The 12,740-nt window shown below is 41.5% G+C and overlaps 1 protein-coding gene across 1 annotated transcript; it reads right to left on the bottom strand.

The window, feature by feature from the left end:
* Window positions 1-804: 804 nt before the first annotated feature.
* tbx3.S (T-box 3 S homeolog) lies at window positions 805-11,218 on the bottom strand. The gene is given in 7 exon segments (NM_001087933.1): window positions 805-2,733; window positions 3,762-4,429; window positions 4,677-4,834; window positions 6,309-6,385; window positions 7,694-7,840; window positions 8,595-8,862; window positions 10,318-11,218. Coding segments are annotated over 7 exon segments (2,136 nt in total). The 5' UTR covers window positions 10,710-11,218; the 3' UTR covers window positions 805-2,307.
* Between the last annotated feature and the right edge of the window lie 1,522 nt (window positions 11,219-12,740).

Below are 12,740 nucleotides of genomic sequence, written 5' to 3'. Positions count from 1 at the left end.
AAAAAAGTCCAATTGAAAAGTTGCTTAGAATTAGCCATTCTATGACATACTAAGGGTTAACTTAAAGGTGAACCACCCTTTTAAGTCTCATATAAAATACAGCAATATTCCAATATGTCCTACACCTCACTCATTTTGTGCTCCTTTTACACAAATTTTACATGGCACAGTTGAAACACAACCAGTATCATATCACTGAGAAATACCAGGTGTCAGTAGGAAAACCCTAAACTGGCAAGAGCCGCTAAAAAACTAAAGTAGATTTAGGGGGCATTGGTTTAGAAAATTAACCTAAATGTGTCCTCGCATTAATCTCTCTCCCTATAGATATGCATATTTACATATTTAATGTTTATTTCTGGCTTGTGAATGTTATGTTGGATCAAAGTTGTAGACATAGTAAGTCAAAAATCTTAACGAACACAGCACATATTTATAGAAATTGAACGCTGGTACGAAATGCATAAGTGTGTCAATAAAAAATCGTTGCGGAAAAATACAATGTATTTCAATAAAAAAATTTATTGAACTCTTATCTATATATAGTGTTGTTGGCAGATTATCATATTGTTGTTTTCTAGACAATGTTGAATATATGCACTTTCTCTGTTTTTTTTTTTCTTTTGTTTTGTTTCTTTTCTTTCACTGTTTTCTTTTCTTTTGATTATCATATTGTATAACTTTATTTGACTGGTATGTGACTGTCATGTGTTATGTCATCTACTGCATTGTCCATTACGCCTTTTCTGTTGCATTCTTCGCTACATGTCATGCCTATCATCTTTCAATAAAGGTTATGATGTTAAAAAAAAAAAAAATTTATTGAAACTCGTAGACTTTGGAAACAAACAAAAAATACAAGAAGAAACGTTCTATCGAACATTCATGACATCATACATAGAGAAAGATATTTAGACCTTCATATATTATTACTGACACAGCCAGGAGTTCAACTGTTCAGATAACAACAACTAGATTTAACCAAAGACAGAGGTATTTATAAACAGAGTCGGGTTTCCTTGTGAAACCCCGCAGTGCAGAACTGAGATATTTGGATGGAGACTCTGGGATCAAACAATTATTTATTGAGTAAACTGACTGTTAGTTCTTGGGCAAATTCAGCTTCTGGGCATTGGATGGGAAAAGTGTTTCACCCTGTTCAACCTGCCAACACTATGAATTTGTGTGACCTTTATATGTTTATTTTTCCCATGGTTTCATTAATGCAAATAAAAAACATATATATATATATATATATATATATATATATATATATATATATATATATATATATATATATATATATATATATATATGATGAAGCCACAGCGGTTGGCATAACAGCCAGGCCAGAATTGTTTTTATAGTTCAATGAAAAAAAACAAACTAATAGTAATAGAAACAGCTTTTGGCACCAAATCGGTTTGACACACACTAAAAATAAGAGCCTTATTTACATGAATATATACATTATAAATAAATTAAATTTTAATATTCAGTATTTTGGTTTTATTTACATAAGATATCAAATAATTACATAAATACTTTTTTTTTAATATCATCCTCCCTTTTGCGCTTGTTTGCTCTATGTTCTTGACTTGTTGCCTATTTGAGGAGTGGATCTAGCCAATAATCAGTTGGGATATCCCATTAACTAAATGCGTAATCATGTTTCCATGGGATTGGTATGGAGAGGAGAGCTCCATGTTGGTGCCATGATATTAAGCAGGCATTGCAGAGCTAACAGGGAAGGATTTGTTTGCATGCAGAAGCAGAAGGCCTAGGAAAAATATATTCAGCAATGCATCCTTGTCCCTTTTCTTGCCCTTTATCAAATGTTTTAACTCTAAAAGACTTTCAAGTTTAATTTTGCAAGAAAATGATGGTTTATACCACCAGAGATCATTAGCCTTTCCATCTCCAGCTGCTGCTCAACTACAACTCTCAGAATTCACAGGAGGCTTTTGTGTGGGTGGGTAGGGGGTATGGAATGTAGTTCAGCAGCAGCTTGGGAGGACCAGGCTGCCAGGGTGTTTGGCACTGATAAACAGAGGCGTTGTACACTTGCAGACCCCTAATCTGTTCTCAGAGCCTGATAGGCTGTGTAGTGGTATATATATGATCCTAATAGCAGCTTGCAAGGGTCCAAACTTCTCCCCCATGTTTGCAGTCCATGAAAACCCTTGTAGATCCCCGCTTGTAGCAAGTCAAGGATAGGAAGGGGCTTCCTGTGCCCAACACAAAGTGCACTGTCAGTCTGGAACTGGAATAAGACCATCAGGACTGGCTTGTTAGTGATGCCTGGGCTCAATCAGGGGAACCGCTCCTTGACAGCTCCTGCTTAGAATCCAGCCCGCTCACTAGCCGCTGAATATTTTGGAGCTCACTGCTTGCTTCCTTCTCTGGGCACAGCTTTGGGGATAAAGAGACGGAGCCAGAAGACAGGGTGGAGGATCTGCTGGTCAGTTCATTGTCCAGAGCAGTAGCGGCCGGACTGGAGAGGAGACTGGCTTTGCCATCCAGCGCGCCGTTGGGCAGAGAGTGCAGGGCAGTGGTGAGGAGGCTGTTGCTTTCTGCAAAGGGCATAGGGAAAGAGTACGGGTTGTACCTGAGCCTGGGGCGCATGGCGTTAAGAAAAGGGTGTCTGTGCACAGCAGAGGAGGCTGCAGCAGCCGCAGCCATGTACGTGTAAGGGTAGGAGAAAAGCCCTCCGAAGGGAGACATTGCCAGGCCCTGCAACACAAACACACAGCAACATTAACAGCCAGGAACGATCACTATTACTACACAACAATTACACTGCGTCCATCTATTGCCCCCAATAATCCATCATTGGCTCCTCCTTTCCTTTCCCGGCAGCTGGAAAATTCTGCTTTTTCTCAGAAAGTTTTTACCCTAGTAAAATCCCCTTCCTGAAAACAGTCACATCCTGTCTTTTTATTCAGTATTAAAAAAAAACCGTTTGTGCTCAGTCATCAATTATAATGGGTGTCTAGTGGTCACATGTAAAACCATGGAATATATAAAAATTAGGTATTATAAGCACTGGGTCCCTTTATATCCTCGTTGAACTCCTATAAAATATGCTTATATTCTACATCTCGGAGTACATTAATATTGCTCTTATTACTGCCTGCATTTACTATATATTTCCATGCGCCTTCAATAGAAACCGTTTATTTTTTATGTGAACTAAAGACCCCACATTTCCCAGTGCACTTGTTAAGGAAAGAGGAAAGTGGAAGTGGAATTCACTATAAACTGAGATGCTGTAGGGAAGTCACTATACTGTGTGTGTGTGGGGGGGGGGGTATGATTGTGTGTTAGAGTATGTGGGTTAGAGCCCATTTCCTGATGTCTCTGTAGAGTAACTACTGGGACTATTGCTTATTTTGCACCATTAGTTAGTAGTATAAATTACTAAATTATGAAAGGATCTTGGAAGAATAAAATCTCAGCCTTTTGCTTTAATAGTGCAAATAGGGGGTCCCGGGTGGCAGAAGTTCAGATGGGAGAAGTAGAGAATATACACATATAAAATTAGGGGCAGGCTGCCCATATTACCTGGGAGGCCAGGACTTGCTGGTATTTTGCACTATTAGTTTGTGGTATAAATTACTACATTATGATAGGACCTTGGAAGAATAAAATCTCAGCCTTTTGCTTTAATATTGCAAATAGGGGGTCCTGGTGGCAGAAGTTCGGATGGGAGAAGTAGAGAATATATGCATATGCAACTAAGGGCAGGCTGACCATATTACCTGAGAGGCCAGGACTTGCTGCTGCAGGTGGAAAGGCAGTGCAGATGATCCCGCCAGCCCTTGAGAGGAAGATGCCATGACGGTAGAGTCTATGCTGTTGATCCCAGGTGATGCTCCTGAAACTGAGGCCAGAAGTGGGTTCATGCCAGCGGCCATATTGGAAAAAGCCCCTCCCATTGCAAAGTGACTTGGGTGCAGGAGTAGAGGGTGTGAGGCGCCCAGAGGGTTAAAGAACTGCTGCCCAGTTAGTCCTGGGGGGAAGCCAAGGTTGTGCAGATGGCCCTGGCTGAGCTGGTGGGCGCTACTGTCTGTTTGCACAGTGAGAGGGGGGTAACGTTCCTTGGAGCGCTGGGGCTCCTCTGTTTTATGGGAGTCTCTGGTTGGGCTTTTCAAATGGTCGATGCTCAGGATCCTGCTGCTGCTGCTGGAGGTGATGTGGCCTGGGCTGTGCCGGGAGTCCGGGGAACTTTTTCCTGTCCTGCCGCTCTGCTCCTTGCTCCTGCCGCTGCTGCTGCCCACATCTGATGGGAAAAGCGGGGCCCTGGGGGGACTGGCCAACTCCCTGCAATCCTCACTGGTTGTTGTGGAGATCTTGGCAGATTCGCCTGTGTCCGGTCCTCCCTCATCCCTACTCTCCTCGTCACTCTCCCCGTCACTGGGGGGCACACCTGCAACAAGACAGTCGGGTTAAACGTGATCTCACCTACACCCCCCCCCACACACACACACCTTGGTTCCGTCCCAGAGCCTAGCTGCTATGTCCCATCCCGAGATTTCATCTGAGACCGATTCAATGAGCAACGAATAATGGGAGACAACACACTCCCAAGATTAGCCCCATTCCCCATCTACTCCCCAGAATATAAAAAAGTTGCTGGTGAGTAACTAATGGCAAACCGGGGCTAGGGACTATACCTTTGAGGGATGAGGTGGCCACTGCAGGTGCGGTTGGAGAAGAAGTCTGGCCAAAACATTTATAGGCAGTTTGTTCACTAGAGGACTCGTCCGAACTCCCATTATCCTTCTTCTGGTGATCATCATAAGGTCGCATGGAGTGCAAGGCCAACTGTTTCCTAAAAAAAAGTAGAAAATACCTAAAATACTAAATACTGTGCGCCAGCTATTGACTAGTAACTACATTTATTGATAGACACAATATGGCGTATACCTTTAAAAAATAATTATTTAAACTAAGTAAAAAATCTCGTTTTAGTTTTTCCTTACCCAAACAAGTCACCATTGCTTTTTGCACTTTAACTGTGGACCTGTCTCAGCTGCGCAAAATCGTATTGATCCAATGATCTGCTATGTGCAAAGATCAGTGGAACAAATGCCCTGCTATCTCCAATCCTCTGCCCAAGAACTATCAACAGAATGCTTTGTAAAAAAAAAAATGATCTGAATTTATGAAGTGCCAAAGACCTGCAGATTTAAGACTTCTGAATAAATGAACGAATCAGTAGCAGATCGTGCGCAATGCACTGCGCCATGGCTTCTTTCTTCATCAATTAAATGCACTTTACGATTCTTCACTGCTCTATTCAGCTCTATGAGCTTCCCAGGGATGTGCAGATGTGTGAATTATAGACACACTCCTATGCGCGCACACACTTGTGCAAGGAGAAATGCGCCAGTGCTACAGAATAAAGGATGCCATTTTTTGGAATGTGAGATAAGAAATTTGGCAGAAGGGATCCAAAACCAACAGGGGACAGGGATGATATTGGATGCCAGTGTGAGAGGGCTGAGGTATGTCACGGGTAGGTGTCACACTGACTTTTCCATCGCAGGTGCTGGACATTCTTAGCGATTCGACTTCTGCTGCAAATCCCCCTCCGCGTTAAAGTGAAACTGCCCATCTCCCTTACAGAGAGCGAGAGCTGCAGTCAGAGCGATAGGCAGTTTCACTTTAACTGCAGCTGCAACTGCAGGAGGCTTTTTATTAACTTCACCCCCGCACACTTATTTTTTTACTAACAATTCAACATATAAATATGAAAGCAAAAAATAAAAATGTTTGCGAGTCAGAAGCCTCTGTTTCTTTCTCCCTCCAGTTTATAACTGCTCAAACACGACCTTTTAAATGGTTAAAACTAAAATAACATTTGCCTTCACATTACAAGAGCAGCCAACTCAATTACAAACTTCCCTCGATTTTATTTCATTACTTTGGCTTTTAGGAACAGATCTTTTTTTTTTTACTCGCTTTGTAGCAATAATCATTTCCTCATAACTTGAGGTTTAAGTAAAACTCACAAAAATCAAAAGCAACAAATGGTTTTTTTTTTAAAAGAAAACAAAAACATTTTTATGGTAACAGTAAAAGAAAAAAACCCCCAAACCATCAAGGTTTCTTTGTAGAGGGCAATGGAAACAGCTTGGCATATACCAATATCTCCTGGAACAACCATGGTGTTGATCTCTGGCCCTGGCATGAGTCGAAGGGGTTAACCCGAAAACAAAAAATGGCTGTGGCCAGGAGTTTATTTCTTCTTTCTGCCAACACAAAACAAACAGTAGACCAGTGTGATCCTGCCACACACTCACCTCTTTTCTCTCCTGCCATTCCCAGTGTCACGAAAGCCTTTGGCAAAGGGATTGTTATCAATTTTTAATTGAGTGATCTGTGGAAAGTAAATGGACAAACATTACTTTCCATTAACCGGTAACTAAATCGTTTTCTTTCAATGCTAGACCTACATATACACCAAACACCCGCCCGCACAACTACTGCACTGCTATTAGAAAGCCCTGCGATTCGTGGACAATCGACTCGAACAATATTTCTTGCCGAGTATTATAAATTCGATTTTAGTCTAACTCATTCAAAGTAATTGTGAAGGACAAGACAAGAAGATAAATATCTTTTTCCAGCATAATGAGCTGGCTCTGGAGGAGGGCAGGCAGACCCTATTTCATTAGGGAAAGCTTTTTTTTTCATCTGTGCAAATACTTTTTGAATTATAACAGGGGGACGCGGATCCTGAACAGAACATTTGTTTTCATTTATCTTACTTTCTCTGCCCTCTCTTTCTCACTAAACATGAGAGCCAGGGCCAAATCAGTTGTTTACCTTTATTGAAAACCTCTGACATCGTGGGTCAATTAAATAAAAAAAAAAGCTATTTTAAATAAATAGGACACCTAGTCAGCGTTAATGAAATGCGGGCTAACCTTACTGTATATTATAGAATAATTATGCAACAAAATCAAATGTTCATTTTATTTATTTATAACATTTTAAATTGTTTTGCCTGCTCCTCAGAAAACACATAACGCATCTAATAGCTGTAGATGAATATAGAACATTTAATTCCCACACAAGTTTGTGTGCACTATATTTTACATCAGCCTTAAGTAATGTTGGCTTAATGTTTCATTTATGTTCTGTCCACGTGAATGATGACAGGATAGAATCATTATTTTCGGGAGAAAAAAAAAACCAGGAGCAGAAAGTACTAAGAATGACAGAATTCAAGGTTCTAGAATAATGTGTGCAGATGTAGTGTTATTCATATGATGGAAGAGGTAGTTGTTTGTGTTTAGGAACTATTTTTTGTTGATAAATAATTCTCCCACAATAGCAACACTTCTTTACAGACTGTATAGCCCATTTAAACTGAATTTCTTCAGCAAGGCATAAGACTCAGCTATTAAACAATCCCAAACATCCATTAGCTCACACATACTAAAATATTAAAATACAGCATGTAATTTTACATCTCATTTTCATGGAGACCTAGTAATGACAGAAGTAGAGCACCTAGTAAACGAGAATCCTGTTATCAGGATACATTGATGATATCCCTTCATACTAGGGATGCAAAATGGAAGGTTTTGTTTGAAAGCAAGAATTGCAATTTTAACATAAAGAAATGAAAGGGAGGGGGCAAAACCCAGACACATTGGTTAAATCCCTATAAGCTTCTTACCTTATCATTCTGGTATGCAGTCACTGCAATGAATTCTGTCTCAGGGAACACATAAGTTCTGAATGTGCTGTAGGGTAATTTCAGAATGTCATTAGCTCGCACTATGTGGAACCTGGGTTGGTATTTGTGCATGGAGTTTAAAATAGTCTGCAAGGAAAACAGGACAGAATATAAAATAACCTACTGTTATATACTGTACACACAATTTTTTTTTAAATAGGATTCACAGCAGACATTAGAAAAGAGAATAATTCCAGACAAATGACAGAGGCTGGCAAATCAGTGCATGAAATATTCTCTTTGCTAACACAGGGTTAATGTGTGTGATAGATATATAGAGTTATATAGCTGTGCAATAAGAATACAGAAGGAAATAAAAACATAAGCAAGTCAAAGACACACACACACAGGTCCCAACTAGAAAAGCAAAGAATCTGGTATCACTTATTAGTTATATCCTCCCAAATCACATGCCTATTTTATCTAATTAGTGAACTCCTTTCATCAACCACATTTAAGAGGCCCATCAATTTGCTTGGGGTGGGCATCGCATTATTTTTCATCCAACCTGAAGGAAAAATATCTTATATAACCAGAATAACACACTTTATAAAGTAACACGCAGCACACACACATCTAGACCTGTGATTGTTTCAGACATATTTGTTTTCTAAATGTATAAGCTTTCCTAAAACGAAGAATAAATATGTGAATATCTTTCACAGTATTAATAACTCGTGTTATCATGTAAACACATGCATTACAATATTACTTTTTAGTCTGTTTGTGGGGTTTTTTTTCAATGCTGTTGTATTTTTAAATATGAAAAAGTGTAAATTTCACACATTGCAAAAAATCGCATGCGAGGCGAGAGATAAGAAATACTGTCAAGAATACTCACAAATCCATGTTTATCCGAGATATTGTTGGTCAGTTTGAGTTTATGGAAGTTCACTACTTTGGACATCCATTGCTCCCCAGTGGCCGGGCTGTCTGGGTGGATATACATTCGTTTGGGCATTTCGGGGTCTGCCTTTCCAGCCACCATCCATCGGGAGTTATGGAACTTGTACCTGCAGTCATCTGCAGCCACAATGTCCATCAGTAGAATGTATTTGGCTTTCTTGTCCAGACCAGAGCACCTCACTTTAAATGGAGGAAACATTCTCCTACACAAAACAACACAATAAAAATAAATAAATATAAATATATATATATATATATATATATATATATATATATATATATATATATATATATATATATACTCTTTCATTTTAAAGTCAACACGAGAGCCTTAAATAAAAAAAATACCTACAAAATACGCACTCCTCTATAAATATAATAAACAATTGTGCCATTTGCAGGCAAAAAGCATTGGTCAAGTCACAGACAATCCAGTTTTCATTCAAGAAAAAGTCCAGCTGGACACAAAGCTTGCTGTGTCAATTGAATAATTCCACAATCACTTTGTAAGGACAGGGTTTGGAAACCTTCCTCTGGATTCATTTACCTACATACTTTCTTATTTTGGTTTGTTTAGTGTGTGAGTGTCTGTGTATTGGGGGAAGGGTTCTGTTGCACATTGCTGTGAATTCAGATGGGCCCAATCTCTTGCAGATAAGTGATTTAGTGACTACTGATTAGTGCAGAATAGGGTTTTTCTTGGAAATGCCACTGGTTATAGCAACTGCACACTACCCAGGAGAATGTTGTGTGTTTGTGCGTGCAGTAGTACATTTGAGGCCTTTTATACAGGCTATCACAAAAACATATTTCTCTCAGTATGGACTAGTCCTCCTTTCTGTAATTATCCGTATAAAATAAACGATTTTTACATGTGTATGTGTGATTGTGCGGGTATACACATACACAAACACACACACACATAAAATACACACTCGTTACACAGACATATTTCCACAAGGCATTTAACACCATCGATAGCAAGCTGCCTTCTGTATATACCAGTGCCATAAAGTTATTTAGTATCAGTTCTAGCTGCAGGAAATATATACAATAAAGTGGCACAATTCTTCGAACCTTTGGTGCAAAACTTTGACCGTAGCTGACAGACAGGAGGGAGTGGGAGACGCCGCACCCAGGGCCTAAATACAGTAAATACAATTGCAGTAATAAAGCTTTATATTGCTGGAGAGGAGATAGAACCATATGCAATATAATCATGTTTTCGTTTACTAAATGCTGTCAGAAGTAAAGCGAGGAGTATATGCCACTTACATACATTGCACTTGTGTTGATGTGTATTTCTTATTTATACGCCGAAAAGTTTCACTTTCTATTTTTTTTACCCCAAAATGCTGTTCTGTATTAAAGTCCTGGGAGTTGAAAGTGTGTTTTTTTGTTTTTTTTTTGTAAATCCGACAAATAGAAATGATTCCTGAGCCCAGATTTACACAGAAACAAGTAGAAACATACGCAGAATAATAAATAAATGAAGAGAAAGGAAATAAGGAGTGCCAGGTGAATTGGAAATGGAACAGGAATCTGCAGATCTGGGCAATGATAGTACATGGAGTGTGTAGTTGTGTACATCCCCTGCCCAAGTCTTATGTTTTAAAAAACAGTTCTAATGTACAATGGAGACAAAGGCTGTGACTCACCTCCCAGATTTTGTGATGACCATCTCTGTTCCCCTTTTGTGGAACTGTTCCCAGAGATCCTTGGCTTCCAGGTGGACTTTTGGATCGTCTTCAACTTCTTCTTCTGGTTCAAGGGTTTTAAGAGGCCTCAAATGAGCAGCTGCCTGATGACCCAAAGATGAAAAGGGGATGCCAGTCTCTGCGGCACCCATTAATTGATCCATGATGGGCTTGGCCAGGGCACTAGAAAGGGAAAGAGCAGCCCCATTGGGTGGCAGAGCCAGGGTTGGAAAAAAGGGAGGTTGGTGTCCAAGAACAGCACTCATTGCAAAGTCTGGTGCCCTGTGGGATAGGAATGGATGGTAAGCCATGCCTGACCCTGAAATTACTGGGTCTCTCATGGGTAAATTCATTCACTTGCACCCTTTGGATGTCACCGTTTGGGGCTCAGTCCAGTCTGAAGGATCTTCACGGGCACATTAAAGTGGCAGAAACAAGCATTGACACAAACTGCCGGCTAATTCTCAGACTGGGTTGTGTTTTAATTCGACTAGAGAGAAGAAGAAGAGATCAAATTCCCCGGCCAAAAGTATTCTGCTCCAAGAGTTTCGCTTGTGCGGAGATCAGAGAGTGACTGGGACAGTCCGGGTTCTGTAGACAAGCAGCAACATCTGCGGCAGCCCCAGTGGCTGTTACAGCTCCAGGTAAGGATTGAGAGTGAAGATGCAGAAGTCTATTTTGTAGTGCACTCTCGTGCTTCCGCTGTTCCCCCAAATGGATTGTTTCCCTTTGTCCTTCTTTTTTTTAATAAATAGCAGCCTCCCTTCCCGGAGAATGTGCCAGTGTGAGACGAGACAGGAGAGAGGGAGCTGGGGTTACAGAGGAAGAGGAGAGGGTGGGAGAGAAAAGACAGAGGAAAGAGACAGTCCCGCTTCAAGTATCCTGCGTGTGTGTGAATGGAGCCTCTCCTTACACCATATCCCAGGGATGTGTTGTGGCAATGCGAGGAGCCCAGACCTACTTGATTGGCCCTTTGACGCTTTCGGACCAATTGTGTGGCTCCATAGGCGGGGTTTTGACAGGTCTGCTGGATGGGGACAGGGCTGAGTTATAAAAAGAAGGTGTCGGAAGCTGTAGCGTCGCAGCAAAGCATCACTACTACATAATGCCGTGTGAATATGTCAACATGATCGGATGGGAGGGGTCACAGCAGGAAGGTGTAGCGGGGCTGGAAGAACACAGCGAGCTATTCAGTCGCCAGGGAAAGGCACTTACCTCTAGGTGGCTAGCTAGCAAAGGGAGAGAAAACACATGCACCCAGCGGGGGGAGGGGAATGCTGTGCGTGTGCACGCGGGGGAGGCTTTTCCCTGACAGTCCATCTGCAGCTACTCTGCCTCCTCCACAGCAGCCTCTGAGGCCAACTACAACCCTGACTTATCAGCAGCCTCTCAGTGGGACTCCCATTTCATCGCCTCGTCCCGTCACAATGACAGGAAGGATAAGTGCGAGCAGCTCGGGCCATGTGTGGGTTGGTGGAATGAGACCCAAGATCATTCCCATCACGTGCTCGCGTTGCCGGCTCCAACCGATCCCTGCTGGAAGCGCGGCGCACTGATTGCCCGGGGGAGCGCAACTGCCCAATTACACTGCGCCCAGGCCAATGATCGCTACTGAAATTTGCCTCTGTGCTCCTAGCCCCTCCTAGATAGCCTCCTATAGCTTATTAAATATAGAAATTAATCGCCCAGAGAACACCATTGTATTGTGTTGTTTTGGGGAGCGAGCTGGGAATCCCGTGTTCATGCCTTTCACTCTCTTTCTGAGTAGATTGTGATCACATACAGTTAGAAAATCCATAAAATGAGATCCCACAATAAAATGTGGGGGTTGTACAGTAATTAGCCCTGCGCCGGACTGCTTGTGTATGATCACACCTTATAATAAAGACTATTACATTGTGTGGTACGCCTGCTGTCATATTGAGGTCAATTCCTCCTGTCTGTATGCTTTCCTTGGATATCCTATTTTTTCCCAGAGAAAAGCTTTATCCCTACCCCCCCCCCCCTCATCCCAGCCAGGCTGGGGAGAAAGTGTAATTTGCTGGGATAAACCTCTAATCTCCCAGACATCAGTGTTTGTCCTTTGCACTAATTCCGTGTGATATCTCACTCTGGGATCACATACACAGATTGCCTGCTGCTGCTGCCCTGTAGCCTTTCTCTGCCCCGAGTGACGAGTCTATCTGTCCAGCAATCAAGACATCATTTGTAGGACAAACTGTGAAATGTCCACTCACTGGCTCTGCTGCTGCCTGTATTCCACAGCCATGGGGGTCACATCTGCTCACACCCGGGGCCCAGTCCCCTGCATTATATATGTGTGTGCACTAGCTGGATATCTGCTTAGCTGTTATCATCATAACACATATTTCTTAAGGTGGCCA

Source organism: Xenopus laevis, chromosome 1S (genome assembly GCF_017654675.1).
Source record: "Xenopus laevis strain J_2021 chromosome 1S, Xenopus_laevis_v10.1, whole genome shotgun sequence".
NCBI classification, from domain to species: Eukaryota; Metazoa; Chordata; class Amphibia; order Anura; family Pipidae; genus Xenopus; species Xenopus laevis.
Note: the sequence above shows the minus strand (reverse complement) of the source record. Positions and strands in the feature narration are given on the sequence as shown.